This window comes from Oncorhynchus nerka, linkage group LG20 (assembly GCF_034236695.1).
Source record: "Oncorhynchus nerka isolate Pitt River linkage group LG20, Oner_Uvic_2.0, whole genome shotgun sequence".
Taxonomy (NCBI): domain Eukaryota; kingdom Metazoa; phylum Chordata; class Actinopteri; order Salmoniformes; family Salmonidae; genus Oncorhynchus; species Oncorhynchus nerka.
In genome coordinates, this window is record NC_088415.1 from 82,024,600 (window position 1) to 82,052,588 (window position 27,989).

Here is a 27,989-nt window from a genome sequence, read left to right on the forward strand (position 1 = left end):
CCCAACTGTGAAGCACGGGGGTGGCAGCATCATGTTGTGGGGGTGCTTTGCTGCAGGAGGGACTGGTGCACTGGCATCATGAGGTAAGAAAATTATGTGGATATATTGAAGCAACATCTCAAGACATCAGTCAGGAAGTTAAAGCTTGGTCGCAAATGGGTCTTCCAAATGGACAATGACCTCAAGCATACTTCCAAAGTTGTGGCAAAATGGCTTAAGGACAGCAAAGTCAAGGTATCGGAGTGGCCATCACAAAGCCCTGACCTCAATCCTATAGAAAATGTGTGGTCAGAACTGAAAAAGTGTGTGCGAGCAAGGAGGCCTACAAACCTGACTTTGTTACACCAGCTTTGTCAGGAGGAATGGGCCAAAATTCACCCAACTTATTGTGGGAAGCTTGTGGAAGGCTACCCAAAACGTTTGACCCAAGTTAAACAATTTAAAGGCAATGATAATTGATTTGAAAATGTCGCCAAAAGCAGCATGTGTTTCTTGCTAGGCTAATATTGTTACCCATCACACTATTCTTGATTTAATTGTGTCTTTACATATCCTAAATAATATATATATATGTGTAATTTGTTTGATTTAGAAAGGTGCAGGATAATGGTCCAGTCTCGAACAGGGGCAGTGGTAAAAAATACATGTCATCTATGCACTTAAATAGCGAATCAAGGACACTTTTCCCATGGTTCATTTTCATGTCAACCAGGTAGGGTATACTCCTGTTGTAAAGATAAGAAATGTGCTTCATGTTCGGAAAGTTGAGAAATAAATATAATAGGCCTAGCCTATAGAAATCTGATGGGAACCTCCTCTTTTTAATAGAGGCCATCACTCTGTTTTCTCACACAATTGCATAGCCTATAAAAATGTTGCGCAACATGAGCTCATGGGAACTCATGAAGCGTTTGATTACATTTCTGATCACATTTGCATTGATGACAGCATGATTAGAGGGACAATAGAGTGCTGAGTACCAGGTAGTTAGCAAGTTGATAAGCTACTAATGACCATCAGCAGCATCAGAGCTTGGAGAAGCCTAATTACCGTGACTAAACGGTCACGTGGAATTTGGCTGCCATCATGACTCGTGACCGCCGGTGTGGCAGTAATATGGTCACCGAAACATACCCTTGCTCTGGTTAATGCCTGTTTCCAGACTTCTACAGTGAGAGAAGCTCTGACATTTAGCCATGTTCACCTAATTGTGAGATTGGTTGAGCAACAATTCTAACATTTGCTTACTATCTTCTCACAGTGGTTTGTGAAAAGCGGATGGTAGCACAAGCGAAGCAGATTGGATAAGGCCTTGCTATTTGAACCTAAAATATTTGCACGGCCTCGCGATCAGTCGGTGGAAGACCAGGCTAGTTCTCCCACATTCTGTTCTCCTCCCTACCCTCTCTTTTGGTCTCCCTCTCACAGTCTCAACTCATGAGGGCTTTCAAGCCAGTCATCAGAGGATATTTCATGCAGTGAAATGGAGATTCATTAATAAGATAGCATTGATCAGATTTAACCTTTGAGAATTTCTTCACATCATGACTGATGGAGATGCAGTGCAAATATTTTAGCTTCAAATAGCAAGGCCTTATCCAATCTGCTTCGGCTGTGCTACCACACAAAAGGACTGATTATTTGGTTCAAACATTTCTTGCTAACCTATGGCTATGAGTTCGCTAATGCCTTCAAAACATTGTGCAATGTAATATGTAAAGACACAAATGTGAGAGTCTGGCAATTATGTCAATTATTTAGAGAAATTTAGTTTGTATTGATTTTGTTCTGTCGCCAAACTGTTGTAAATGTCGCATGCTTCAGTCAAAACAGTTGACTCCAGTTTGTTTGGGTCTTTGGTAGTTCAATTTTTTGGGGGGCTGTTCCCACACCATTTTTGTGTTGTTGAGGCAAGTCGAAGTTTGGTAGCTGAAGTCTACACCCCTTTGTTGGTGATTGGTCAACAATTAGGGGGGGGGGGGGGGGCTAGGCCCTACTGTTTGCAGTGCACCACTAGTTTTCATGCACATTGTTACACTTGAGAAGTACTGCACCAAACATCTTAACTAGATGTTAAATTGCACGACTAGACTGATGCAAAAACTTTTATATTCATGACAGATTTCTTGATTTATCTTCAATTAATTCGGACTTATTAGGCACAGTCGGTGCACTTCTTTGTATTTGGTCTCCGTTATTAAGGGGTGTTTCATTGTTTATCGAAAACGTGCATTTATATGCTAATTAAGTTATTAACAATTTTAGCATTGGCCATTGTAATGTGAATTGTGCAACCAAATCACCATTCAAGTTATACATTTCTGACAGCCATTTTTCCCCACTTGTATATGTTGTATGTTCAACCTCTGGATTCAGTCTTCTCATCACCTGCACTGTAAAATAAGTTCCAGCTATTTTTGCACCCGAAACCTCGAACTCAACTGTTGCTGCTCCACACCAACTAAATAGGCTGCTGGGTACCCTCTCTTAACACCTAGCTACTGCAGGCTAATGTTAGCATTGTACTATACACCAAAACAATGGGGTTCAAGGTTGCCCATTGTCTGAATATCTTAGCAAACTCAACTCAAAGTAACTTCACACCAATTCCTATAGAGAAATCTACATGTGTTTATCGAACACTTTTCTCTGGATCCTCCTTATAAAACTGTTCATAGGTGATAAAATAATGTGCCGCGTGTATAAAATATGTGGATTGTCTTTTAAAAGTCACGTCAGAATTATGCACCTAAAAACGTATACCTATTCCTCAATCCACCCATCAAAGAATGCATCTGTTATCTGCACAATACATTATGCAATGTAGAACAAGGCAGGAGATTCTGCTAATGATGCATCAACAGCTCTGTGATGTTATGCAGTAGTGCTGCTCTTATTGCATGGGCTACAGTACATCTGTAGTTCTGAACAGTGCATCCCAGCAATGTAGACAGGCCGTGTATTAAGTACCATATCACCCCTTGAGTCAAAATGTGCTTCAGACCAAGATTACATTGATGCAGCCCAGTCTGAGGGGGCCAGGCTACTACGAAGTTTTAAAGCTCAGTATTTACATTGCATTGGTTTGCTTGACCACTGTGTTTCGATTTGTTTGATTTTACCCCCAAAATCTGTGCTTTTTACTGGGGCATGTAAAAACTAGCTCAAGCAGAAACAAATCCACAAGTGGCTGCCCACAGTTCTCCAGTCACAAAGAAATGTATGGCTCCAACAAAACAAATATATATATATATATATAGGTCTTAAAAGCAAGCGCAGTTCCAGCTGGTTCCTATATCTGCTGCCTGAGACTGGGAAGGCCTCACTCCCCTTCCCTTCATTGGATTCTTTGAAAACTGGTTCCTGGTAAGGGGCAGGGAGCAGAGAGAAAAGGCCTATCCTTTCTGAGAACTGGGGCGGGTAGATAGTTTATAGCTGCCTGGAGACAGTATCAGAAGAGTATGTGAACCAGGGGGATGAGGAGGAGGCAGAGGAGGAGTTTGCAAAAATGCCAAGCCATGGTTCACTTCAGCAGGCAGTAAAAGTGAGGCCAGGGAGAGGAAGGAGAAAAAAAAGCCTCCCTCCTCACGAGCAATGCTTAGTTTTAATGTCAAAGGAGAACTGTTGGGACTTTAGCCTGATTTTGATTTAAAATCTGGTGTAATTCCCCAAAGTTCCTGGGTTTCTCTGGCAAATAACACAGATTGATGGGAATGGAAGCATCTGTAAAAGCTATCTGAAAAGATTATACCTACTTGTCAAACTGGCAGGACCAAAGTTTAGAGCGAATCTGAGCGAAAACATGTACTAATGGGACTCTTCCAACAAGCCATTTTATTCTAAGTTAGGTTTCCTGTGAAAATGTAAGGAAGAAACTAGTGTACTCATTGCATTATGCCTACACTGAGCATTCTAGAATACTTATACAAAATCAAGACAAAGCCATGTTCAAATGCATGAACAAATCAGCCCATTGGATAAAGTTAGGTTTGCCGTTTTAACATACAATGCATATCAATTCAACCAAATATTAAGGCCAAATGCTAAATCTGTCACACACAACAACTAGGGCCTCACTATCTTGAGGGAGATAGAAAGATGATATCTGTACAAATCTGGGCCTACCCATTCCTAATCTACAATGCACTATTGGTGCTAGGCCAAATCAACCCCCTGCTCCCTCCCTCCCCTCTCCACTGTCTCTCTTGGCAAAGCATTTTGCACGTCTCCCCTGCTCCATCCAAATCAGAGAGACCTCTGCTACCCAACTGGTTTCTCTCGCCAAACATCAACTCTGAGGAGCCCCACCCACCCTAGTCTGGCCTAGGCCTATACGTTCACTTCAGCTTACCATTAAACTCTACCACTGGTTCTTTCCAGGTAAAATATGTATCATGTTCCTATCCAGGTAGCATAATCAAGACTTGCAGAACTCCAGTTAGTTCTAATGAGTTTGGAGCAGGCCTGTGTTTAATTGGCCTGCACTGGAGTGCTTACCAAATGAGTAAACATGAATTACAATGAGCCACTGTATAAGTGATGAACTAGAGGTAATTCAAAGTTTATAATGTGCTTAGCTTACCTGTCACTAAAGGGCAGAATGGAGCTTTGTGGAACATTACCTTTGACAGAGGAGGAATGTGCATTTTCAACCCAATACAAATCACATAAGTAACTAGATAAATAATTTTTTATCCATTTTGGCCCAATGAACCACTGGCCTTCCAAAAAAAAGAAAACCATAAATGAGATCTTAGGGCTGAATGCGAGGGAGTGAGAGTGAGGAAGAGAGAGAGAACTAGGAGTACAGAAGAAGGCAAAAGCCAAGGGTATATTTGAGTTGGAGAGCACCACAGTAAAAATACTTCATGAATTAATCATCCATATATTTATGCAGTTATATAGTAGTTCAGAGATTAAAAGATTGGACAGGTTATCACTTGGTGAAACAATGTGATAGTGTTTCCTGACAATCTGACTTATTCATAATAAATAAACTGGAACATGTCTCTACTCAGGGGTAACCCGTTAGAAATGCAGTAAAGCCACAATTTACCTCTCACAGGTTCAGTTCCTAACTTCCTTAATAACCTCTCATATGTGTACAGGGAGTTTAGCAAACCATGTGTAATAGGTATGTAAAAAGATTGCAGCACATCTAATGTGTAGCACTCACTAATGAACTCTTAGACACAACCTTGTACAACACGATTGAATGCAACTCACCCCTATCCTTTGCAGGAGAGTTGAATGGAGGGTCAAGGCAATAATATACGAGACATTGAAGAAAACCTGACCAAGAGTCAGGTCAGTAACTGGATTAGGTTCAAATTAGAAATTGCTTAGTTGCATTTGGAATGAGAGAGGTTTATGACAGCTCTTTAGTCTTTACGGAAGATTAGAAGGGTCAGTTTGCGGTCGGAGCAAACCGTGAAAGCCTTGGACAAAACAATAAGCCAAGAGCAGCTCAATTAAGACACATTATTAGTAGTCAATATACTAAAACTTTCCAGCAAATATGGACTTCGCATTCAAGGATTTATGTTCTCTTCAAACACAACTCCGCTGGAGCTTGTTTTTCATAACATTCTTTACAATGTCATGACTATATTGAGAGGAATGCACAACTCTCCTCAACGTTGAATGGCAACTTCATTGGTGTATTAATAGACATCTCCATTTAAAAAAAAAAAATTTTTTGAAGGAAGTAGTAAACAAAATTATAATGCTGGTAACATTTCTCTCCCGAGACAATCAATCAACAGAATATAAATATCTAAAGTGAAATACACTGAGTATACCAAACATTAAGAACACCTGCTCTTTCCATGACAGACTAACAAGGTGATTCCAGTCCATGACAGACTGACAAGGTGATTCCAGTCCATGACAGACTGACCAGGTGATTCCAGTCCATGACAGACTGACCAGGTGATTCCAGTCCATGACCGACAGACCAGGTGATTCCAGTCCATGACAGACTGACCAGGTGATTCCAGTCCATGACAGACTGACCAGGTGATTCCAGTCCATGACAGACTGACCAGGTGATTCCAGTCCATGACAGACTGACCAGGTGATTCCAGGTGAAAGCTACATTATGATCCCTTAATGATGTCACTTATTAAATCCACTTCAATCAGTGTTAGTGAAGGGGAGGAGACAGGCTAAAGAAGGATTGAGACATGTATTGTGTATGTGTGCCATTCAGAGGGTAAACTTGCAAAATAAAATATGTAAGTGCCTTTGAATGGGATATTGTAGAAAGTGCAATGTAGTAAGTGCAATGCTCTTGGGTTTTTCACGCTCAACTGTTTCCCTTTTGTATTAAGAATGGTCCACCACCCAAAGGACATCCAGCCAACTTGACACAACTTTGGGAAGCATTGTAGTCAACATGGGCCAGCACTCAATATTAGGAAGGTGATCCTAATGTTGGATATACTCAGGTCTTACCTTGCTGTGACAGCTCAGGCCCTGGGGCTGCTGGGAGGATTCTTTGGGAGCGAGGCTGACTGGATGGCGGTGACATCCTCACGTGACCCACAAACTGAACGTATGTCCCCGGGAAGTCCCCCCTCTGTTTGGTCCGCTCGTTGAAGCCCAGCAGCCAGCCTAGGAGCTCGGGACGCTCCTCGTCCCCCTCCTTGAAGTTCAGGGAGAGTAGGGAGGCCTTGCTGACGGTCAGAATGTCCCCGGGCTGCAGATCAACATCTTCCTCCAAGTCCTTGGTGTACACGTAGAGGGCACGGTACTGAAAACCCTCGACCGCCATTTTGGGAAACCGAGAAAAGCTGCCGAAGACGCTGAGAGAATGCGAATGTCGGCCCGATGCTACGGCAACCCAGAAATGTACAGGCAGTAGTGGGTGATGAGTAGTGGCCGTTGAGAACTATTAACCGAAGCTAAGAAGCATTGCTAAAATGGCAGAGTCTATGGAGGAAGGTAGGTAGGGTGCTGCTGCCTCAGAGCAGGCCGGTGTTGGCGCTGTGGAGCACTTTCCTCAGCTTGATACCCCGGTTTAACCAAATGATGGAACAGAGGGACAGGGTTGGCAACATGCTCCTTCAAGTGACAAAAACTAGCTGGACAGGCTCTAAACCTAACTAACCGAGGCAGTCTACCTGTGTTGTCTGTGGGGGGGCAGAGTAGGACACTATAATAGTCCTTGATTCTTTCAGGCTCCTCCCGATCTGGACGGTGACAACCTACAGAACACAGAGGGAAAAAAGGAGAAAAACAAATGGGTTTAAGGGTTAAATAAATAGACAATGTAAAAATAATAATTTAGAATATACACTACCATGCAAAAGTTTGGGGTAACTTAGAAATGTTCTTCTTTTTCAAAGAAAATCAAAATTTATCCCCATGAAATTGATCAGAAATATAGTGTAGACATTGTTAATGTTGTAAATGACTATTGTAGCTGGAAACGGCAGATTTATGGAATATCTACATAGGCGTACAGAGGCCCATTATCAGTAACCATCACTCCTGTGTTCCAATGGCACGTTGTGTTTTAATGGAATATCTACATAGGCGTACAGAGGCCCATTATCAGCAACCATCACTCCTGTGTTCCAATGGCACGTTGTGTTTTAATGGAATATCTACATAGGCGTACAGAGGCCCATTATCAGTAACCATCATTCCTGTGTTCCAATGGCACGTTGTGTTTTAATGGAATATCTACATAGGCGTACAGAGGCCCATTATCAGTAACCATCACTCCTGTGTTCCAATGGCACGTTGTGTTTTAATGGAATATCTACATAGGCGTACAGAGGCCCATTATCAGCAACCATCACTCCTGTGTTCCAATGGCACGTTGTGTTTTAATGGAATATCTACATAGGCGTACAGAGGCCCATTATCAGTAACCATCACTCCTGTGTTCCAATGGCACGTTGTGTTTTAATGGAATATCTACATAGGCGTACAGAGGCCCATTATCAGCAACCATCACTCCTGTGTTCCAATGGCACGTTGTGTTTTAATGGAATATCTACATAGGCGTACAGAGGCCCATTATCAGTAACCATCACTCCTGTGTTCCAATGGCACGTTGTGTTTTAATGGAATATCTACATAGGCGTACAGAGGCCCATTATCAGTAACCATCACTCCTGTGTTCCAATGGCACGTTGTGTTTTAATGGAATATCTACATAGGCGTACAGAGGCCCATTATCAGTAACCATCACTCCTGTGTTCCAATGGCACGTTGTAGTTTAATGGAATATCTACATAGGCGTACAGAGGCCCATTATCAGTAACCATCACTCCTGTGTTCCAATGGCACGTTGTGTTTTAATGGAATATCTACATAGGCGTACAGAGGCCCATTATCAGTAACCATCACTCCTGTGTTCCAATGGCACGTTGTGTTTTAATGGAATATCTACATAGGCATACAGAGGCCCATTATCAGTAACCATCACTCCTGTGTTCCAATGGCACGTTGTGTTTTAATGGAATATCTACATAGGCGTACAGAGGCCCATTATCAGTAACCATCACTCCTGTGTTCCAATGGCACGTTGTGTTTTTATGGAATATCTACATAGGCGTACAGAGGCCCATTATCAGTAACCATCACTCCTGTGTTCCAATGGCACGTTGTGAGCTAATCCAAGTTTATCATTTGAAAAGGCTAAATGAACATTAGAAAACACTTTTGCAATTATCTTAGCAGATCTGAAAACTGTGCTGATTTTCTTTTTTAAATCAATAAAACTGGCCAGCAGCCCCAGGGCCTGAGCTGTCACAGCAAGGTAAGACCTGAGTATATCCAACATGAGGAACACCTATCAGCATTTGTGGGTTTGATTACAGGCTCAAAATGGCCAGAAACAAAGAACTTCCTTCTGAAACTCATCAGTCTATTCTTGTTCTGAGAAATGAGGGCTGGAAACTGTTGTGCTGATTAAAAGAGGGCAGCATCACAGAGTTGCCTCTTCACTGTTGACGTTGAGACTGGTGTTTTGCTGGAACTATTTAATGAAGCTGCCAGTTGAGGACTTGTGAGGTGTCCGTTTCTCAAACTAGACACATTAATGTACTTATTATTTTGCTCAGATGTGCACCGGGGCCTCCCACTCTTTCTATTCTGGTTATAGCCAGTTTGCGCTGTTCTGTGAAGGGAGTAGTACACAGCTTTGTACTCAATCTTCAGTTTCTCGGCAATTTCTCGCATGGAATAGCCTTCATTACTCAGGACAAGAATAGACTGACGAGTTTCAGAAGAAATTCTTTGTTTCTGGCCATTTTGAGCCTGGAATCGAACCCACAAATGCTCCAGATACTAAAGTAGTCTAAACGAGGCTCGTTTTATTGATTCTTTAAATCAGCACAAAGGTTTTCAACTGTGCTAACATAATTGCAAAAGGGTTTTCTAATGATAAATTAGCCTTTTAAAATGATAAACTTGGATTAGCTAACACAACGTGCCATTGGAACACAGGAGTGATGGTTGCTGATAATGGGCCTCTGTACACCTATGTAGATATTCCATTTTTTTTTATGTGCCGTTTCCAGCTACAAGAGTCATTTACAACATTAACAATGTCTACACCTTCATGTCTTAAAGTAATGATGGACTGTTGTTTCTCTTTTGACCAAGGAGAGTGATGGAGTGCTGCATCAGATGACCTGGCCTCCACAATCACCTGACCTCAACCCAATTGAGATGGTTTGGGATGAGTTGGGCCGCAGAGTGAAGGAAAAGCAGCTAACAAGTGCTCAGAATATGTGGGAACTCCTTCAAGACTGTTGGAAAATAATTCCTTATGAAGTTGTCATCAATGAAAAAGGTGGCTACTTTGAAGAACCCAAAATCTAAATAAATTTGTATTTGTTTAACACTTCTTTGGTTACTACATGATCCCATATGTGTTATTTCATAGTTTTGATATCTCCCCTATTATTCTACAATGTAGAAAATAGTAAAACATTAAGAAAAACCCTTGAATGAGTAGGTGTGTCCAAACTTTTGTCTGGTACTGTGTATGCATGTGTGTGTGAGATTATATATATACTATATAAGTAGTCGCCTACAATAATCGAAGCATCCTTGTGTCACGGCCACAAAGCATGAAAATGGCGAACTGTGGCAGTGCTATGCGTTTGTGCAATCTTGGTTAGGATGATGCTACTGCGTCATAATGTACCACAGACTCCCCAAGTCATACTGCATCACATTTTCAAATCTCTATTTTGATTAAAAGTCGCATATACTATACTACAGTTCTCAACCATTCCCTGATGCTCTGAATGGGATTATACAGATAAATACATGCAATAGCAATGTTTGAAACACAGAAAAATATGACCAGCCTTACAGTTCTAAAGCATCTGAATTAAAGAATGCGGTTTCATTAAGACCATTTTCTATAAAGGGAAATTGGGGTATTATGTCTCACATAAGACTGTTCTGTTGCTCCAGAAATATTTTGTCAGGCTTCTCAAAAAGTAGCCTAATCATGTCAAAACCCTTCAATACAACAATATTGAAAGAAAGTCCTTTCGATGCAAAACGCTCCTTGCTCTTATAATCGAACATGATTCATTGCAGAAAAACATCTCTCCCATAAAATCATTCACATTCATACAAGTTTGCTATATAAATGTTAGTCAAAAAGGTCCTCAATGGCTATGTAGACTCATTACATCATTGTTTTTGAGATGTCACCTAGGCCTAATAAACTATTCAAGACCAGTTCAGTGACAAAATCATAATCTGACAGTTTTGAGAGGTTACTTCTCATTAATAGGACTGTCTCTTCTCAATCGATTTTGTCGCTTAAGTCAGAGCCACAGTAGGAGAATTGGAAAACACGAAGACTACTGTATGCACGGTCAAAGACATTACCTTTGTTTTTACTGTAGCTTCAGCAAGAGGAGTGAAGCGACCAAATAAAAAAAGACACCAAGTTGACCATCAAAATGGCAACTGCGCCTCAGAGAGAGAGATTAGGCTTTCAAACTAGTGTTTGTTCCCACAAAGTAAGGCGAGATGAAGTCTCCTTTTCCCCCTCTGTGGGTGAAGTGATGACCAAAAGGAAATCAGAGATAGATATGTAATGGAGGGGTTGGGCTTGTGACTCGGGACATAAGAGCTTAGAAGCCCCCAGAGTTTTTTGGAGCATCTCTCGAAACGTCCAAATCACTACTCTTTGTGATGTCGCTTATGACATGCTCGTCCAATAGGTTTGTTTTTGACTGGATATGATAAGTTGCTGCTAAAATCTAAATAAGCCAAAATTCGAACTGTACACTTCTCAGTGGCGCATCTTCAAATCCGGGTATACGTGCACTCGAACCTCACACAACCCCCCCATTCAAAAAGCAAGCAAACATTCTCGTGATCATCTCTGAGTTCCAATATCACCGCTATAAAACGCTAAATAGTTATCATGATTACAGGCCGTACCATTGGGCAACACTACTCACCCCACTTCTGAGGAGAGAGGAACTGCACAGACTCACCAAGGCTCTCTGTCCGACATCCTCCGTGTCGAGAAAAGAGGTGCCAGGGTAGACACGTGGCACTGGCATACCCAACCACAGCCCGCAATCCTCACACCACCAAACACCCCCCACCCCTCTCTCCGCCTCCCCCCGCCCTCACCCGCCAAAAAAAGTCCATTCCACTTCGCCATTTTTTGTTTGTTTATATTCACAACCTTGCAGAAGAAAGCTGCAATCGTCCTGCACGCTTTGGTAGTCCCGATTCAGCATTTCCCCCCCACAGCAATATAAATGCTGCAACTAATACGAGTTGAAAGGAGAATCATCCCTGTTACAGTCCTGCACATTGAAAAAAAGCCTCCATTTCAAGGCAGCAGCTTGCAGGCTTGTCGTCAATGGAGCCATCCTTTTTTCCTCACTTTTATTCAGTCAAGAAACGGCACACTTATCAGGAGAGCCCAAACGGCTGAGGGAGACCACAAAACAATTATTCATGAATAAAAGGCAAGAAACTCACTGTTGCTAGAGAGAGGGAAACTAAGCCTGGCCTCCCATTGGCTGCTGTTTGGCCATGTGCTCCGGAGTCACCAGAGAAGCTTGGGCAAATCAAGGAAATGTTCTAATATTAGAAAATGTATCTAGGCAGTGATCAAGCTCCTGACCCAAACAACTCCACCTTTTTTACATTGCACTTTGCATCCTCAAAGACTGACTCGGTTTTTTGAGGAGGACATTGAAATGTATGCAGTATGATAATAAAACAAATATATTTATGAAAAAACGGATTATACTGATACAATTAATGTCTGGTGCTGCAATATTAGGTAAGATATATTTTACAATTACTAGGAATGGACCATTAAAATTAACAGATAACTGATTTATCAAAACATGGATGACAAATTTATTAAATTCAAAACAGAAGGTTCCTTTACAGCATCAGAGGCACCAGCCACTCAAACAGCGAGATCTTAATTTCTTGTCTTTTATTATTATTTTTTTGACATTTTTGCCACACCGTTAGGAGCTAGTGACAAGCATTTTGCCACACCGTTAGGAGCTAGTGACAAGCATTTTGCCACACCGTTAGAGCTAGTGACAAGCATTTTGCCACACCGTTAGGAGCTAGTGACAAGCATTTTGCCACACCGTTAGGAGCTAGTGACAAGCATTTTGCCACACCGTTAGGAGCTAGTGACAAGCATTTTGCCACACTGTTAGGAGCTAATGACAAGCATTTTGCCACACTGTTAGGAGCTAATGACAAGCATTTTGCCACAGAGTTAGGAGCTAATGACAAGCATTTTGCCACACTGTTAGGAGCTAGTGACAAGCATTTTGCCACACCGCTAGGAGCTAATGACAAGCATTTTGCCACACCGCTAGGAGCTAATATGACAAGCATTTTGCCACACAGTTAGGAGCTAATATGACAAGCATTTTGACACACCGTTAAGAGCCAATGACAAGCATTTTGCCACACTGTTAGGAGCTAGTGACAAACATTTTGCCACACTGTTAGGAGCTAATGACAAGCATTTTTCTGCACCCGCTATAACATCTGCTTAACTGTGTACGCAACCAATAAACTTAGATTTTTCTTCATTTTAAATCAAGATTAATATAACTAGAAACTCAAATACACCATTTGTATTCTTTGCGGGGTCACGAGTCATACAAATACTGTTCATTTCTATGAGGTTGTATCACCAGGAATAAGCTGCAGGGTTGTTAAGAGTATCTGCAAGCCAAGATATTTTGGTATATAATCATTGCAACTTTCGAACAATTTTGTAATACCTTTTTGTCCTAAGTAAGTAAAGTAGTGAAACATAATTCCACCATGAAGTGGTCCTGAACTTCTCAAATATGGGTTGCTTTGTTTGGCTGAAGCTGGAGCTGGCTAGCTTTTAACGTCGATACGGCAAAATCTCTGTAAAACACTTGCTACAGATATTGTAAATTTGACACATTGTGTTAATACGCCCGACGTGTTTTACTGTAACCACGATATAGCCTAGCGGAAATTACACAGGCCCACTTAACATTTTTACAAATAGTTCATATTTTATGAAATAAAGAAATAGAAATATACATGAGCAATTCCAAGGTAATGGAGTGACACTGAGACTCAAATGTTTCACATTAAAAAGTATGTCAAACAAAAAACAATACATGTTCAGAAAAATTGTAAAAAGCTAATGATGAAAAGTTAAACTGGATAAAATTGGCATGCCGTACCACCTCTCAACACACCTCAAGTTGTTCCTATGTTTTGAAAAAGAGATACGATAGACGTTCGAGGATGTCCTAACTCGAAGTCTATTCAACATTAGTGTTCATATGTAGGCTAGTTGTTTCTCTTATATTTCTAAGTTGGGGGGGGGGGGGGGGGGGGTAATACAGTGTAATAGTTATTCATCGCTAGCCTTTACATAAGCAACCCTACAAACCATACATTACCCTAACCCTAAGTACAATGCACAAAGAAGCTAACGAGTTAATACAACAAACAAACAAAAACTACATTACACTGAATTTACATCAATTATTACACAGCAATAGCGACTGAACAGACACGTGAACAGGCATTGTTACCACAGACATTGGTGAAGTTTTGGAATCAATCCAAGACAAATCTGGAGATATAACTTTGGCAGTATCCTAAACCAATGCACATGTGCAGAATACGCTTAACTGTTAAACAACAAAGCGCACTAACTGTGTAATAACAATATTCGAATGGTCCAAAATATAGGGGTGCTGTCAACTACAGCAAAGTTGCCCATGTTGCAACAATGTAGCAAGTAAAACTCGCACATGAACTTGCAGATGACGTGTTCGAGAAATTCGCAACCTTTGCCATTATTTAATCTGTTAAACACAATGTTGCTACATTGAGTAAAAATGTAGCTAACAAAATAGTGTAACATTCACGTGCCGTTTGGGAACTCTGGAAAATATGGTTACAGTAGCTAGCTAGCTCGACTTGGTAGATTTTTAGATGTCAATAGAGAGGCGCACGTTAGTACTGCAAGTGGCAGACATTATGCAACTAACTAGGTATTATTTTAACATTTAGCGTAGTTTAAAGAAAACGACTTGTTGCAGTGTCCTCGACAAGTTTATAGACCTGTGCAAGTTCGTACTGCCTTGTGTGCGTAGGGCACCTAGTTGAAGATCTTCCACCATTTTCCCGTTCAGAGGCTATAGCACTGGAAATGTGCACCAACTTAGGAAAAACTCACCCGCAGACGCAGATACTTCTTCCAAATATCTCGCTGTGGCGGCACTTTAACACGTCGAAATGCAGACAGCGAGTTTCCTTATCTTTCACCTGTTCTTTCCCTCAATACTTTAAAGTCGTCCACCTCCTTTGATTACTTCTAGTCCGGTTTCTTTCTTTCTCCCTTTCTTTCTTTTGCTGCACATGACTCTCAGCTCCCTACACAGCCATTTTCCAGCACAGCACCGCGTAGAAAAGGAGGGTGCGTGGGAACTAATATGAACAGCACGGGAAAAAACGAACCCAGTCGGAAAAGCACGAATCATTGCAGGACAGGAAGCATATGGCCATTTCCATGTAAAGGACCCATGAGCACCAACCTGTGAAGTTTATAGGATCATGTCAAATTGGGTGTCAAATGAAAGCTAAGAGTCCTTTTATTTTTTAAATTAAGGCATATATCTATTTATCAACGATTTTTCATTTTTTTTAAAATAAGAATAAGAGAAGGCTTAGATTTTTGGTCAGTTGGAAAAGAGTTCTTAGAAAACATATATTTCTAATTTCCATCCCTCATGAGGAGGGAGGATAATGAGTTGGATAACAAGTAGTTGGTGTTTTTACTGATATCTATTTTGTTTATTAATTATTAAGTGATTGAATCCAAATCGTTAATGGAATGTCAGTAAAATCTGTAACAGAATTTCTGCTATTGATTTGGCTACAATGGGAAATCGTAGTAGGCACAGACCACAAGTTTGGACAGTACAGTAAAGCAAAGTAGAGTATAGTTCACTACAGTAGAGTACACTAGAGTTAAGTACAGTATAATGTATTGTACTGTAATGTTTCGAAATATACTATACTCTACTGTATCCTACTCTACTGTACTGTACTGTACTCTTCTGAGCTCTACTGTGCTGTACTTTGATGTCCAAACTTGTGAAATATAGATGTCTATGATTGGTTCAGATTTGGTCCGGACCAACCAAATGTCTTGTTTGAGGGCAGAGCTCATTAAAATAATAGCCCGTCTTTAGAATAATACCAGAATATGCAAATTAGGATATTGCATATTTATACCTTTGTGTACCTATTTAAGATACATCACCATGTAGAGAATGACATTCATATCCATGCATTTCTGTGCAATACAGATCAGGGACCCATGATGAAATTCCGTTACTGGGTATAGATCCACTTCACTTACTGTTGTTCAATAACCAAAATAGATTTCTTCAAAGTCAATGTGTCATGTCATAGCTGACACCTCATTCTTTCTGTAATCGTTAAATCTTATATCGGAGCATATATTTAACAATTTTGGTCAAACGTGGACACAAAAAACAGTGGGAGATTTTGTCTAAATTATGTTACCAAACTTTACACCTGCACAGTTCATCCAGTAAATGTTTTTGTAAAATGTTTTGTGTAAATTGTTAAAAGTAGTCCTTGTGCATAGCTGTATGGTTTGTTAAACTTATTTTTGCTCCCGAGTGGCACAGCGGTCTAAGGCACTGCATCTCAGTGCTAGAGGAATCACTACAGGCCCTGGTTTGTTTCTGGGCTGTATCACACCTGGCCATGGTCAGGAGTCTCATAGGGGCTGCGCACAATTTTCCCAGCATCGTCCGGTTTAAGGGAAGGTTTGGCCAGGGTAGGCCATTATTGTAAATAAGAATTTGTTCTTAACTGACTTGCCTAGTTAAATAAAGGATACATAAAATAATGTACCTGGCCTTCAGATTTGAAGACTTATTGTTACAGACTATATATATGTTTTGAATAGAGAAATATGCATTTGATCACAAGAAGCCTCTATAGTTGTTAGTGTTGTGAATGTGCTTCTCCAACATGTTGTAAGATGTAAGTCCCAAAAAGAACTGTACACTTCATATTATTCTTCTGCCATTCATTTATTTCAAACAGTTAGACAATTGAGAGAAAATGAATTTCACACCAACTTTCACCAGAAACCAGTTTGGGAAATATACAATGAAGTTTGAGGGCCACCAAGGTAAGACAAAACAAACATTAATTATGTTTATGGATTACAATTGACCATTACAGATATCCCATTTATCATACATCAGGAAAAAAATATGAGAAGGTAGTTGTAATCAGTTGGTTATATTCTGCGTGCACCTCAGGCTTTCACCCGTTTTATTATTGAAGTTGAATCAAAGACCACTAAATGAATACATTTCAATTATGTAAAACTACACACTAATTTGGGTGCATTCAGAACCAGTGTCTTTTCTTCTTGCGTTACATTAAACAGTGTAAAAGTGCAGAATGGGTCATATATTTGCAATCAAAGAATCAGATCAATTCTCTAGCAAGCAAGACCATGAAAACAACATCGGACTAATATAACGACTAGTTATCCAGTTCAGTGAAAAAATGTCTAGCATGAGGACACAGTATTATTTCCAATAAAGGGACCACACTTTGACAACATCAAGATCTGGGAAATCCATTTTGAATTGAATGCCCTATTTTATTATACCCTCACAAAAATCACACTTATTTATTTCAAGTACTAATAAAGTATATCAATTTTAAAAAGTAGATACGTTTTAGATTTCTGACCTTCTGTTATCCTGTCTTGTTCCAGTTGTTCAAGTATTAGTTGGTGACAACTTGGTCAATATTCCCATATCCCCAGCCAACTGTGAAACACGTGTTCCTAACATCATCTGACATACAGTAAGACAGTTCATCCTAATATAACAGTTTATCTGATATAACCACGAGTGGAATAATTTTGGTTGTTCATTCTATAGTTGCAGAAGAAAACAATGACAGTATACAATGTTGACAGCCAAACCATTGCCTACATCTCATCTTCAAATCTCTCACCATTCTATCAAGTCTGTTGTTCTTGATTGCCAACTTCCGTTTAGGTTAGTTATGGTGTTCGTAAACAGCATAGGCGTATCAGCAACGCAACAAGACTGCTTCCATATCAAAATATACAAAACACAGTTTCATTTCTTTGTCCTTCAGTTGGAATCCTGCTGATCCCTGTCAGTAGTTGTTCAGAATCATTTAAAGGGGGCCTCTCGAGTGGCGCAGCAGTCTAAGGCACTGCATCACAGTGCTTGAGGTGTCACTACAGGTTTGATCCCAGGCTTTGTTACAACCGGCCGTGAGAAGATCGAAATTGGGGAGGAAAAAAGGGGTACATTTTTTAAAAATTATTTAAAGAGCCAATCAGCAGTTGAAACAATAACAAAGCATACTCCTCTCCCCGCCACTGTTTTAGTAAAAAGCTGAGGAATGGGCTAGAGAAATGCAACCACTAAAATTCATGATATCAAAAAAATATATAGTTTTAACCATGTTTTGAGGCTTTACAGGGTTTGTTTACATTTACTTTGTTTACAACCACTGGAGAAAAACAAATTTATATTTTGGGTTCTGATGGGGAACGACTGTTGAACGAAGCTCATGAGGCTTTTATAAATTATAATCATCAAGAATCAATGGGTACATATAATTAAGTCCAAACATGGATGGGGCAACTGCAGATTGCCCCATTTAACAGTGAAGATGAAAAAAGTTCACATACAGTACACATCTGACATTAAACAGCACAGGGAGCCAGATCCTACATACACTGCACAATTCTTAAAATGCAAAAGGAAAACAAGAGTTCTGAAAAAGGATGAGAACAGTGTTAAGGGAAAACGCCTAACCTGTGCAAATACACTCAACCGCTAGATTACATTGTAGGGTAGCTTGCTTCAACAAGCAGGTCAGTATGGAATTGCAGGATCACAAACAATCTAGTATCAAAAAGGTAGCAATGACAGAACGAAGCGTCCTTTATTTTGTGTCCCGTCAATCATTTTGTGATTTAAACCAATGGAAGAAATCGGTGGAGTTTATCCATTTGATGACATCACTGGAATGATTGACAGGGCTTGGCAGCAGGGCTCAATCCTGAAGCTTCCTATGTACTCTTATTTAGAAGGGCTCTTATGAGAAATCCATGCTTTGGCACGGGGGCACTATTTCACTTTCCCTGTGACCATGACTCATTACTACCACATTATTGTTCTAGTGTGTTAAAGACGGCACTGAATTAAAGGGCTTGGACACACTAAGTACATAAACATTCAACGTATGTTTGAAAGGCCTATTTTGATCAGGCAAAATCAGCAGCCATATTTCATGTCATGAAATAATTTTGGAATACTAATAGAATGTTAACGAATTTAACAGATATTGGAGAAAACATTTTATTCATCGGCTGTCTGCATCTATAAGCCACATCCAAATCTTTGTTCTTAATTTAGTTAATTAACTTGGAGTTTCCTCGTGTCTCTATCCATTCACATAACAGAATGGGCGCATCAAATTTGTGACATTGTCACAAATAAGGGCCAATAAATGAAGTTATATTTAGCCCGAAACAAATAAAATGAACATAAAAAGTAATAAATAGGTTATTTCATAAAAAAAGTATGTATTTACAAAGTACAAAAATGTTACAGGTGCTACAGTGAACCTAAAACCAAAGGTGGGAGGGATTAAACCAATTTTGGCTCAACAGTTTCGAGTGTGGTAAGATGCATACTGTAACTCAATCGTGTCAAGTCTTCTTTTTGTTGTACTCTCCCTCCAGTTGCCTCAATTGGCTCAGGCTTGAGTATATTCTCGCGGATAAACATGCAAGCCCTTCATATACGGTACAGTAGCCGGTCAGAGAGTATGTAACCTTAGTCTAGGGTGTGACTCTACCTAGACCTTTCACCTTATTGGAGCAACGCTAGGCTAATACCCCTCCTTCTCCTTTGGCTTGGATTTCTGCGCTGCTGTACCCTGTGCTCCTCGCCCTGCCACCTCCAGACTCCAGTCGGACTGAGCCGAGTTGATCCACGACGCCTTGAAACGCGGCTGCCTGATGGGGAGCGCAGGGCTTTGGGCCTCCTTTTCCTCCGGGTCGTCAAAGCTCACCTCCTGCACCGCCTCCTGCTTCTTAAAGGAGTCCCTCCTCTCAGACAGGGCCAGTTTCCTCATCACTACCACTTCATTGGAGCGGTGGTCGCTGCTGGCCGACTCCCTGTGGCTTCTCTGACCGCCCAGATAAAGTCCCTGGCGGCCATGTTGTTCTCCCACACAGACAAACCCTGTGGCGGTATCCTCCAGGTCCTCTAGCCCCTCCCCCTCCGACAGGGGCATCTCCATGGTGTGTCGGCGGGTGGCGTAGGCCTTCTTGTCGCCGTGGTACACCCCTGAGAGCTTCTCAGCCGACTGCACCCTCTTGAGGAGGGGCGAGCGGGGCGGCTCGGCGCTGCGGGGGCGCACAGAATGGCGGGCGATGGTAGGAGGGGACAGGGTCTTGCCGTGGAAGCCATAGAGGCCCTTTGAAAGGCTGGGGAGGGAGGACGGAGAGCACTGGGGGGAGAGGGGCTGTGGAGGGGGGATACAGGCCAGCGGGGAGGGGGGGATGCTGCTGGTAGACTTGCAGCGACCTGCCTTGGTGTAGCGGCCCAGGACGTGGAGGGAGCTGGGACGGGCCTGGGGGACGGGGGAGTTGGGAGAGCTGGAGCAGGGAGAGGAGCTCTGGGGGGAGTTGGAGTCTGAGAGAGAACAGAAGAACATGATGTCGATAAGCCTTTGCTTTGTAATTGCAGAAATCAAACAAACATTCTCACTTTAGTGCTGATAACGGTTTAATAATAGCTAGAATTAACGTTATCCTAAACTTTTTCTGTATGACATGCAGTACAGAAATGTTATTTTTATGGAGAAAAAAAGTGATTTTCTTTCAAAACATGGACATTTCTAAGTGACCCCAAACTTTTGCATGGTAGTGTATATACAGTACCAGTCAAAAGTTTGGACACACCTACTCATTCCAGGGTTTTTCTTTATTTAAAAAAAAAACTATTTTCTACATTGTAGAATAATAGTGAAGACATTAAACTATGAAATAACATATATGGAATCATATAGTAACCAAAAAGTGTTAAATCTAAATATATTTTATACGTGATATTTTTCAAAGTAGCAAGTCTTTGCCTTTGACAGCTTTGCACACTCTTGGCATTCTCTCAACCAGTGTCATCTGGAATGCTTTTCCAACAGTCTTGAAGGAGTTCCCACATATGCTGAGCACTTGTTGGTAGGGCTGGGTGATATGGCCAAAATATCATATCATGGTATTTTTCTAATTTTTATGTCATTTTATGTTATTGATTAATAAAAGTTCTACATTTGCTTTATGAGTAGTGCGTGACCCTAGGGTGGCAACACATACACTACCGTTCAAAAGTTTGGGGTCACTTAGAAATGTCCTTGTTTTTTAAAGAAAAGCAAAAAAAATTGTCCATTAAAATAACATCAAATTGATCAGAAATACTGTGTAGACATTGTTAATGTTGTAAATGACTCTTGTAGCTGGAAACGGCAGATTTTTTTATGGAATGACTACATAGGCGTACAGAGGCCCATTATCAGCAACCATCACTCCTGTGTTCCAATGGCACGTTGTGTTAGCTAATTCAAGGTTATCATTTTTTAAAGGCTAATTGATCATTAGAAAATGTTAGCACAGCTGAAAACTGTTCTTCTGATTAAAGAAGCAATACAACTGGCCTTCTTTAGACTAGTTGAGTATCTGGAGCAACAGAATTTGTGGGTTCGATTACAGGCTCAAAATGGCCAGAAACAAAGACCTTTCCTCTGAAACTCGTCAGTCTATTCTTGTTCTGAGAAATGAAGGCTATTCCATGTGAGAAATTGCCAAGAAACTGAAGATCTCACACAACGCTGTGTACTGCTCCCTTCACAGAAGAGCACAAACTGTCTCTAACCAGAATAGAAAGAGGAGTGGAAGGCCCCGGTGCACAACTGAGCAAGAGGACAAGTACATTAATGTGTCTAGTTTGAGAAACAGACGCCTCACAAGACCTCAACTGGCAGCTTCCTTAAATAGTACCCGCAAAAGACCAGTCTCAACGTCAAAAGTGAAGAGGCAACTCCGGGATGCTGGCTTCTAGGCAGAGTTCCTCTGTCCAGTGTCTGTGTTCTTTTGCCCATCTTAAGCTTTTCTTTTTATTGGCCAGTCTGAGATAAGGCTTTTTCTTTGCAACTCTGCCTTGCTTTTCTTTCAAAAACAAGAACACTTCTAAGTGACCCCAAACTTTTGAATGGAAATGTATATTCTAAATTATTTCAATGGGTCTTTCTCCAGTCTGATTGTTTTATACTATTCAATTCAACTTCAACCTAAAATAATTTCCTGCATTTCCATACATTTCTGCACTTCCTGCACTCATTTGAGATCATTTCCACACTGCTACGATATGGGGGGGGGGGGGGAATACTAGGCCTTATTTTAAACCAAATGTTGCAATTGTGATTTAGATCAAAACACTTGGGTGAACTTTTGGAATCATAGAAAAAGATTGTTTATTATAATTATATAGTTAGAATATAAATATAATAGTGGGCACTTTGAATAGTGTTGTCTGACATGACAACGAATGAAAATGCCATGGATGAGTTATTGTAACAGGGTAGGAACCAAAGTGATGTTCAGTGTTTCCTAGGGGACCCTATAATCTTTGGCTACATTACATCTTTATTCATATAGCCAACATATTCATGCTTCGCCTATTCCTCTTTTATTTAGAAGATACTGTTGCCTCCACCCTTATTGGTATCAGGCTGTATTAGCTAGCTACGTTTGCTCTGACTCAGCGATTAGCATTAGTGGCTAACACGATGTATAACACGATGCGCTTATAAATCCAGGGTCGTTACAACGATTTAGCTTAACTTGCAAAGAAAATACAAACTAGCCGTTTGCAGATGTAAGAAACACAAACTAATATTGTAATTATATAACACTTGTGGATTTATATTAATTTCAAAGTGGAAACAACACCGTTGTCATCAACATTGTTGCATGTGCTGCATTGACCATGCAGACTGAATGAACGTGTCTCGTGGTCAAACAACAACAAATGCGCTCCTTGAGTGACAGGGGGTGGGGCTAGGTCTGTGTGGAAAGCGAGAGAGAGCAGAGAGGGATGACTCAAGTAGCGCAGTAAACAATAAAAATTGACGTTATACACGGGGTATCACATTTAACAGACCAAACATTAAAATACCGTTATAGAAGGTCAAGTAAAATCCCAAACTGGTCCGTGCATAAATACCGGTATATAGTAAAATACAGTATTTCGTCCAGCCCTACTTGTTGGCTGCTTTTCCTTCACGCTGCAGTCCAACTCATCCCAAACCATCTCAATTGGGTTGAGGTCAGGTGATTGTGGAGGCCAGGTCACCTGATGCAGTACTCCATCACTCTCCTTCTTGGTCAAATAGCCCTTACACAGCCTGGAGGTGTGTTGTGTCATTGTCCTGTTGAAAAACAAATGATAGTCCCACTAAGCACAAGCCAGACACCTCCTCCATGCTTCACAGTGGGAACCACACTTGCAGAGATCATCCTACTCTGCGTCTCACAAAGACACAGCGGTTGGAACCAAAAATCTCATATTTGGACTCATCAGACCAAAGGACAGATTTCCATCGGCCTAATGTCCATTGCTCGTGTTTCTTGGCCCAAGCAAGTCTCTTCTTCTTATTGGTGTCCTTTAGTAGTGGTTTCTTTGCAGCAGTTCAACCACGAAGGCCTGATTCACGCAATCTCCTTTGAACAGTTAATACTGAGATGGGTCTGTTACTTGAACTCTGTGAAGCATTTATTTGGGCTGCAATTTCTGAGGCTGGTAACTCTAATGAATGTTCCTCTGCAGCAGAGGTAACTCTGGGTCTCCCTTTCCTGTTGCGGTCCTCATGAGAGCCAGCTTCATCATAGCGCTTGATTGTTTTTACGACTGCACTTGACAAAACTTTCAAAGTTCTTGAAATGTTCCAGATCGACTGATCTTCATGTCTTACAAGTAATGATGGACGGTCGTTTCGCTTTGCTTATTTGAGCTGTTCTTGCCATAAAATGGACTTGGTCTTTTACCAAATAAGCCCATCTTCTTTATACCAGTCCTAACTGATTGGCTCTAACCCACAAATTAACTTTTAACAAGGCACAATCTGTTAATTTAAATGCATTCCAGGTGACTACCTCATGAAGCTGGTTGAGAGAATGCCAAGAGTGTGCAAAGCTGTCATCCAGGCAAAGGATGGCTGCCTTGAAGAATCACAAATATAAAATATATTTTGATTTGTTATAGTTTTGATGTCTTCACTATTATCCTACAATGTAGAAATAAAGAAAAACCCTTGAATGAGTAGGTGTGTCCAAACATTTGACTGGTACTGTATGCCATTAAATCCAAAGTTTTGGTATAACACACGTTTCCTCAAATACAAATTTACTTGGTCTACCACAAGGGTTGAAACATTGTCAAATGCCCACTTACCAACACAAAATTATGCACGGCACAAAATGGAAGCCCAGTTTCGATCCAATAAAGAGGCTAGCTAGCAACTCACCTCCAGACTGGTCGGGGGCGGGGGAGCGGCAGGGTGTGGAGGGCCCAGGCGAGAGGCTCTGGGTGGGGGAGCCAGACAAGCTGTCACTGGAGGAGACTGAATGTTGGAAGCCGGAGGAGAAACTGCGACTGCTCTGCATGGGAGGAGGAGTGTGCTTGGACAGCTTCTTCCAGATGCTACGTCGTCTACTACAGGAGAGAAATGAGATTCAATGTAAAGGCTGTGGGTATACAGGGTTTCAGCAATCGGTTATTAGGCCGATTGAGTATTAGATTATTTTTTATAATACTCTGATATTTGATTATGTGAACGCAAAACATGGCAATGTTTGCATTCTGTGGCACAGAATTCATATTTCTTACAAATGGCACCCAATAGAGGAGAGCTTTTTGTCTTATCTGCCATGACACCCAGATTGCAGGTGCTACAGTAGCGGTGACTGGAGTAACTGTTCCTCATATAAATGGAGAGCCCTGTAATCCTCTGCTCTTACCCGTCCTGGCCGTCTTTCCTCTTGCTCTTCTTGCTGCGTCGGGCCATCTTGCTCTTGTAGCTGGTTTTCCTGGCTGGGCCCACCTTGATGGAGGTGTTCTCCAGGGCTGTGGTTTGCAGCGTCACCTTGCTGCCACTCTGGGAATAGAATGGCGATTGGTTTACTGGGCACCAAATGTTCTATGTAGGATAGAGATTGCATATGGAATATATATTTCCTGCTTATAGAACGGTGATCACTGATTTGTAACAGGATTGCACAGGTGAAAGTAACAAGGTCTAATATGGCCACCTGTCACAGAGGTTGGACGACAGGGACGACTGCAGTGTTGTTAATCTGGACAGGGACAATATAAGGACTGAGGAATTTCTTGGGGTTTCTTTTTAGGGAGACTGGTCTTGAGAAAGGCCTTGTGCTGAAACGTTAAACGGCTATATCCTCCCGTCTTGTTTCCTTTGTCATTTTTGGGGACAAAATGTAGTCATACTGTTTATATCAGAAGGTAGCAAGGAATGAAGGAAGGTAGGTAAATAGGAAGGACAGAGAGACAGAGAGAGAGAGACAGAGAGAGAGAGACAGAGAGAGAGACAGAGAGAGAGACAGAGAGAGAGACAGAGAGAGAGAGAGAGACAGAGAGCCAGAGAGAGACAGAGAGAAAGAGACAGAGAGAGAGAGACAGAGAGAGAGAGACAGACAGAGAGAGACAGACATAGAGAGACAGACAGAGAGCGAGAGAGAGAGACAGAGAGAGAGCGGGAGAGAGAGACAGAGAGAGAGACAGAGAGAGAGACAGAGAGAGAGACAGAGAGAGAGACAGAGACCAAACAAAGAGAGGAAGGAGTATCAGGAAAGCGTGATGGTCCTCTTCCAGTGGGTCTCACCTTGAGAAGCAGCTCCACCACCTCAGTGTGCACCAGCCCCTGAACCGACTCCCCATTCACGTGGGTGATGAGGTCACCAGCCCTCAGGCCCGCCTCGTGGGCCGGAGTGCCCTCCTCCACACACTACAGGAACACATGAAGAATAACCAACCAGAATGTAGCCCTGACTGCTTCGGCATGTATTGATGCTATCAGAAACAAAATTTAAAACAAGACTAAATAATATATTAGCTAAAGAAGAAACGTAACAGACTGGGACGCGAGCTAACAATAATACCAGTGGATTAAAACCAGCCAGATATTTGGTATGTGAAAGAACAAGTGTTGTTTTAAACAAATATTACACATAATAAAATAACTAAACAACACAAACCAATACCAGACCACACAGATAGTTCAACCAGACAGTAAAACTAAGTCCCAATACTGCAGCAGTACTAGGAACCATAGAGATACATACTTGGGTGGCCTGTTCCATAAAAATGTCCCTGATCAAGATGGCCATCCTGGAGTTATGTTGTCTAGTGATCTATTTAATTCTGTTGAAAGAACACTTACCCAGACCATGTGGTGCACGGTGTAGACGTCCAAGTCCCCCATGTAGACGCGGATGGCACGCAGGGCGAAGCCGAACCTCTTCCCAGAGCTGTGGATGACCACGGGGGGGCGCAGGCTGGTGATGCTGAGGGACAGGTCTCCCCGGCTGGGGGACGAGTCCCGGGACGAGGGGTTGGAGGATAGGGACAGCGATGACTTGGGGCTGCTGGAGAGACCGTCCGTGGTGTCTGGGTGAATGGAGAGAGAACACGTTAGGATTGCGGAATTTCTTGGGGAATTTAACAAAGTCAATACAAGCATATCAATCATATAGGTTACAGGGCATTGTAGGCTACATACACAATACAGTGGTGTTGTTGTTGTTAGCATTATGCTAACCTCTGAATAGAGTCAGTGGCTGCATCTCAAATGCTTGGCCCATATAAATGGCAACTTTTAGCCACAGCTCTGGCCAAAAGCAATCCACAGAAATGTATGTTACCAGGAATACGGTCCTGTTTGAGACTTGACCTCTCTTAACATCTGAGAATATTGGTACATGCTAGCTAGCTCTGGTGGTTTAATTTACCTGGGGTGATGATGAGGGACAGGCCTGAGATGGAAGCTGACTTGGGGACCTTGCAGGCCGCTGGGGGTTTGGGCTTCTCGGGGGTGTCCAGCTGGTGCCCGATGCGGCGGGACGCCCCACGCCTGTAGGAGGGCCGCGTGCCTGTGCTGTTACTACGGAGACGGATACGCCGCAAGTTGGACACTACCCCGTCTGAGAGAGGAGGGGGATAGAAAGAGAAAGAGGGGTGGGGGGGTAAGTGAATGCCTAACAGTGCACGCTAGAGTGTGGGCATTCTTCTCTTTTAGTAATGTAAGCCCAGTACAAATAGCCTGTGTGTATATATACACAAAATCTGTGTGGGTGTTTACTTTACGCATATAACAGTGTGTCTGTGTGTATAGGCCTAAACACAATTGTGTGTGTGAACCAGTGCAATCTAAACTCACCCTCTTCCTCAGCTGCGATGGCGAAGCGTGGCATGGTGTCCAGGCTCTGGGTGCTGTTCATCACCAGCGGACTGGCACTCCTCTCTGACTGGGACGAACTGGAGGCGGCCCTGGGACGCAGGCTAGAGGACAGGAGGAGAACAGAATGAAGTTAACAAGGACAGGACAGGGCACACTTAGAGAAAGGGTAGTTGTGATCTGGTTATGTTACAAGGGATTCAAGAACGACACTTTCTACCCACTAACTCACATTTAACTGAAATGTGTGTATATATTCAATAGATGGACTTCAGTGTGATTTCTCCCTTATAACCACACACTGTTAGAAAAAAGGTGCTTATCTAAAACCTAAAAGGGTTCTTTGGCTGTCCCCATAGGATAACCGTTTTTGGTTCCAGGTAGAATCCTTTCCACAGAAGGTTCTATATGGAACCCAAAAGGGTTCTACCTGGAACCAAAAAAAGATTATCCTATGGGGACAGCCAAAGAACCCCTTTGGAACCCTTTTTTCTAGGTGTATAAAAGGCAAATGTAGCAGAATTCTGTCGATGTTTTAGCTAGAGCTAAACTTGTCTCACAACTACATACCAAACATAGTGTAGTCTGAGGCCCTTTTTCTGTCGCTCACCTTCCTCTGTGGCCCTCCGTCCTCCGGTCCCCACTGGCCACATGTTTGTGTCCCTCTCCTGGGGAGAGGACACCCTTCCCCTCGCACCTCTCCTCCTTCTCCTCACTGTGGCTGCGGTCTGACGACGACAGGCTCTGATTGGATGGCATTGACGTGGACAGGTGCTCCGTGCTGCTGTACACCTGGGGGCCACAAAGAAGTCAGGGGTCAGAGAAAAGGTCACAAAAAAGCTCAGTGAAATGACAAGCATGCTTTTTAAGGG

At 41.9% G+C, this 27,989-nt stretch overlaps 1 protein-coding gene and 1 pseudogene across 2 annotated transcripts in view; both read right to left on the bottom strand.

The window, feature by feature from the left end:
* The window catches only part of LOC115103245 (phosphatidylinositol 3-kinase regulatory subunit gamma-like), a 49,329-nt pseudogene extending 34,376 nt beyond the window's left edge, over positions 1-14,953 (bottom strand).
* A 1,638-nt stretch (positions 14,954-16,591) lies between these two features.
* LOC115103246 (microtubule-associated serine/threonine-protein kinase 3-like) overlaps positions 16,592-27,989 on the bottom strand; it is a 44,242-nt gene continuing 32,844 nt past the window's right edge. Inside the window, exons 20-27 of one of the 2 annotated variants that reach the window (XM_029624061.2) lie at positions 27,728-27,909; positions 27,100-27,221; positions 26,672-26,863; positions 26,104-26,330; positions 25,546-25,668; positions 24,665-24,801; positions 24,172-24,359; positions 16,592-20,285 (exon numbers count right to left, since the gene is read on the bottom strand). In XM_029624061.2, coding sequence (XP_029479921.1) covers positions 19,477-20,285; positions 24,172-24,359; positions 24,665-24,801; positions 25,546-25,668; positions 26,104-26,330; positions 26,672-26,863; positions 27,100-27,221; positions 27,728-27,909 — 1,980 coding nt within the window. In that variant the 3' untranslated portion in view covers positions 16,592-19,476. Of the gene's footprint in view, positions 20,286-22,380; positions 23,077-24,171; positions 24,360-24,664; positions 24,802-25,545; positions 25,669-26,103; positions 26,331-26,671; positions 26,864-27,099; positions 27,222-27,727; positions 27,910-27,989 lie in introns of those variants that run through there. The other variant, XM_065005865.1, reaches the window with a different exon arrangement.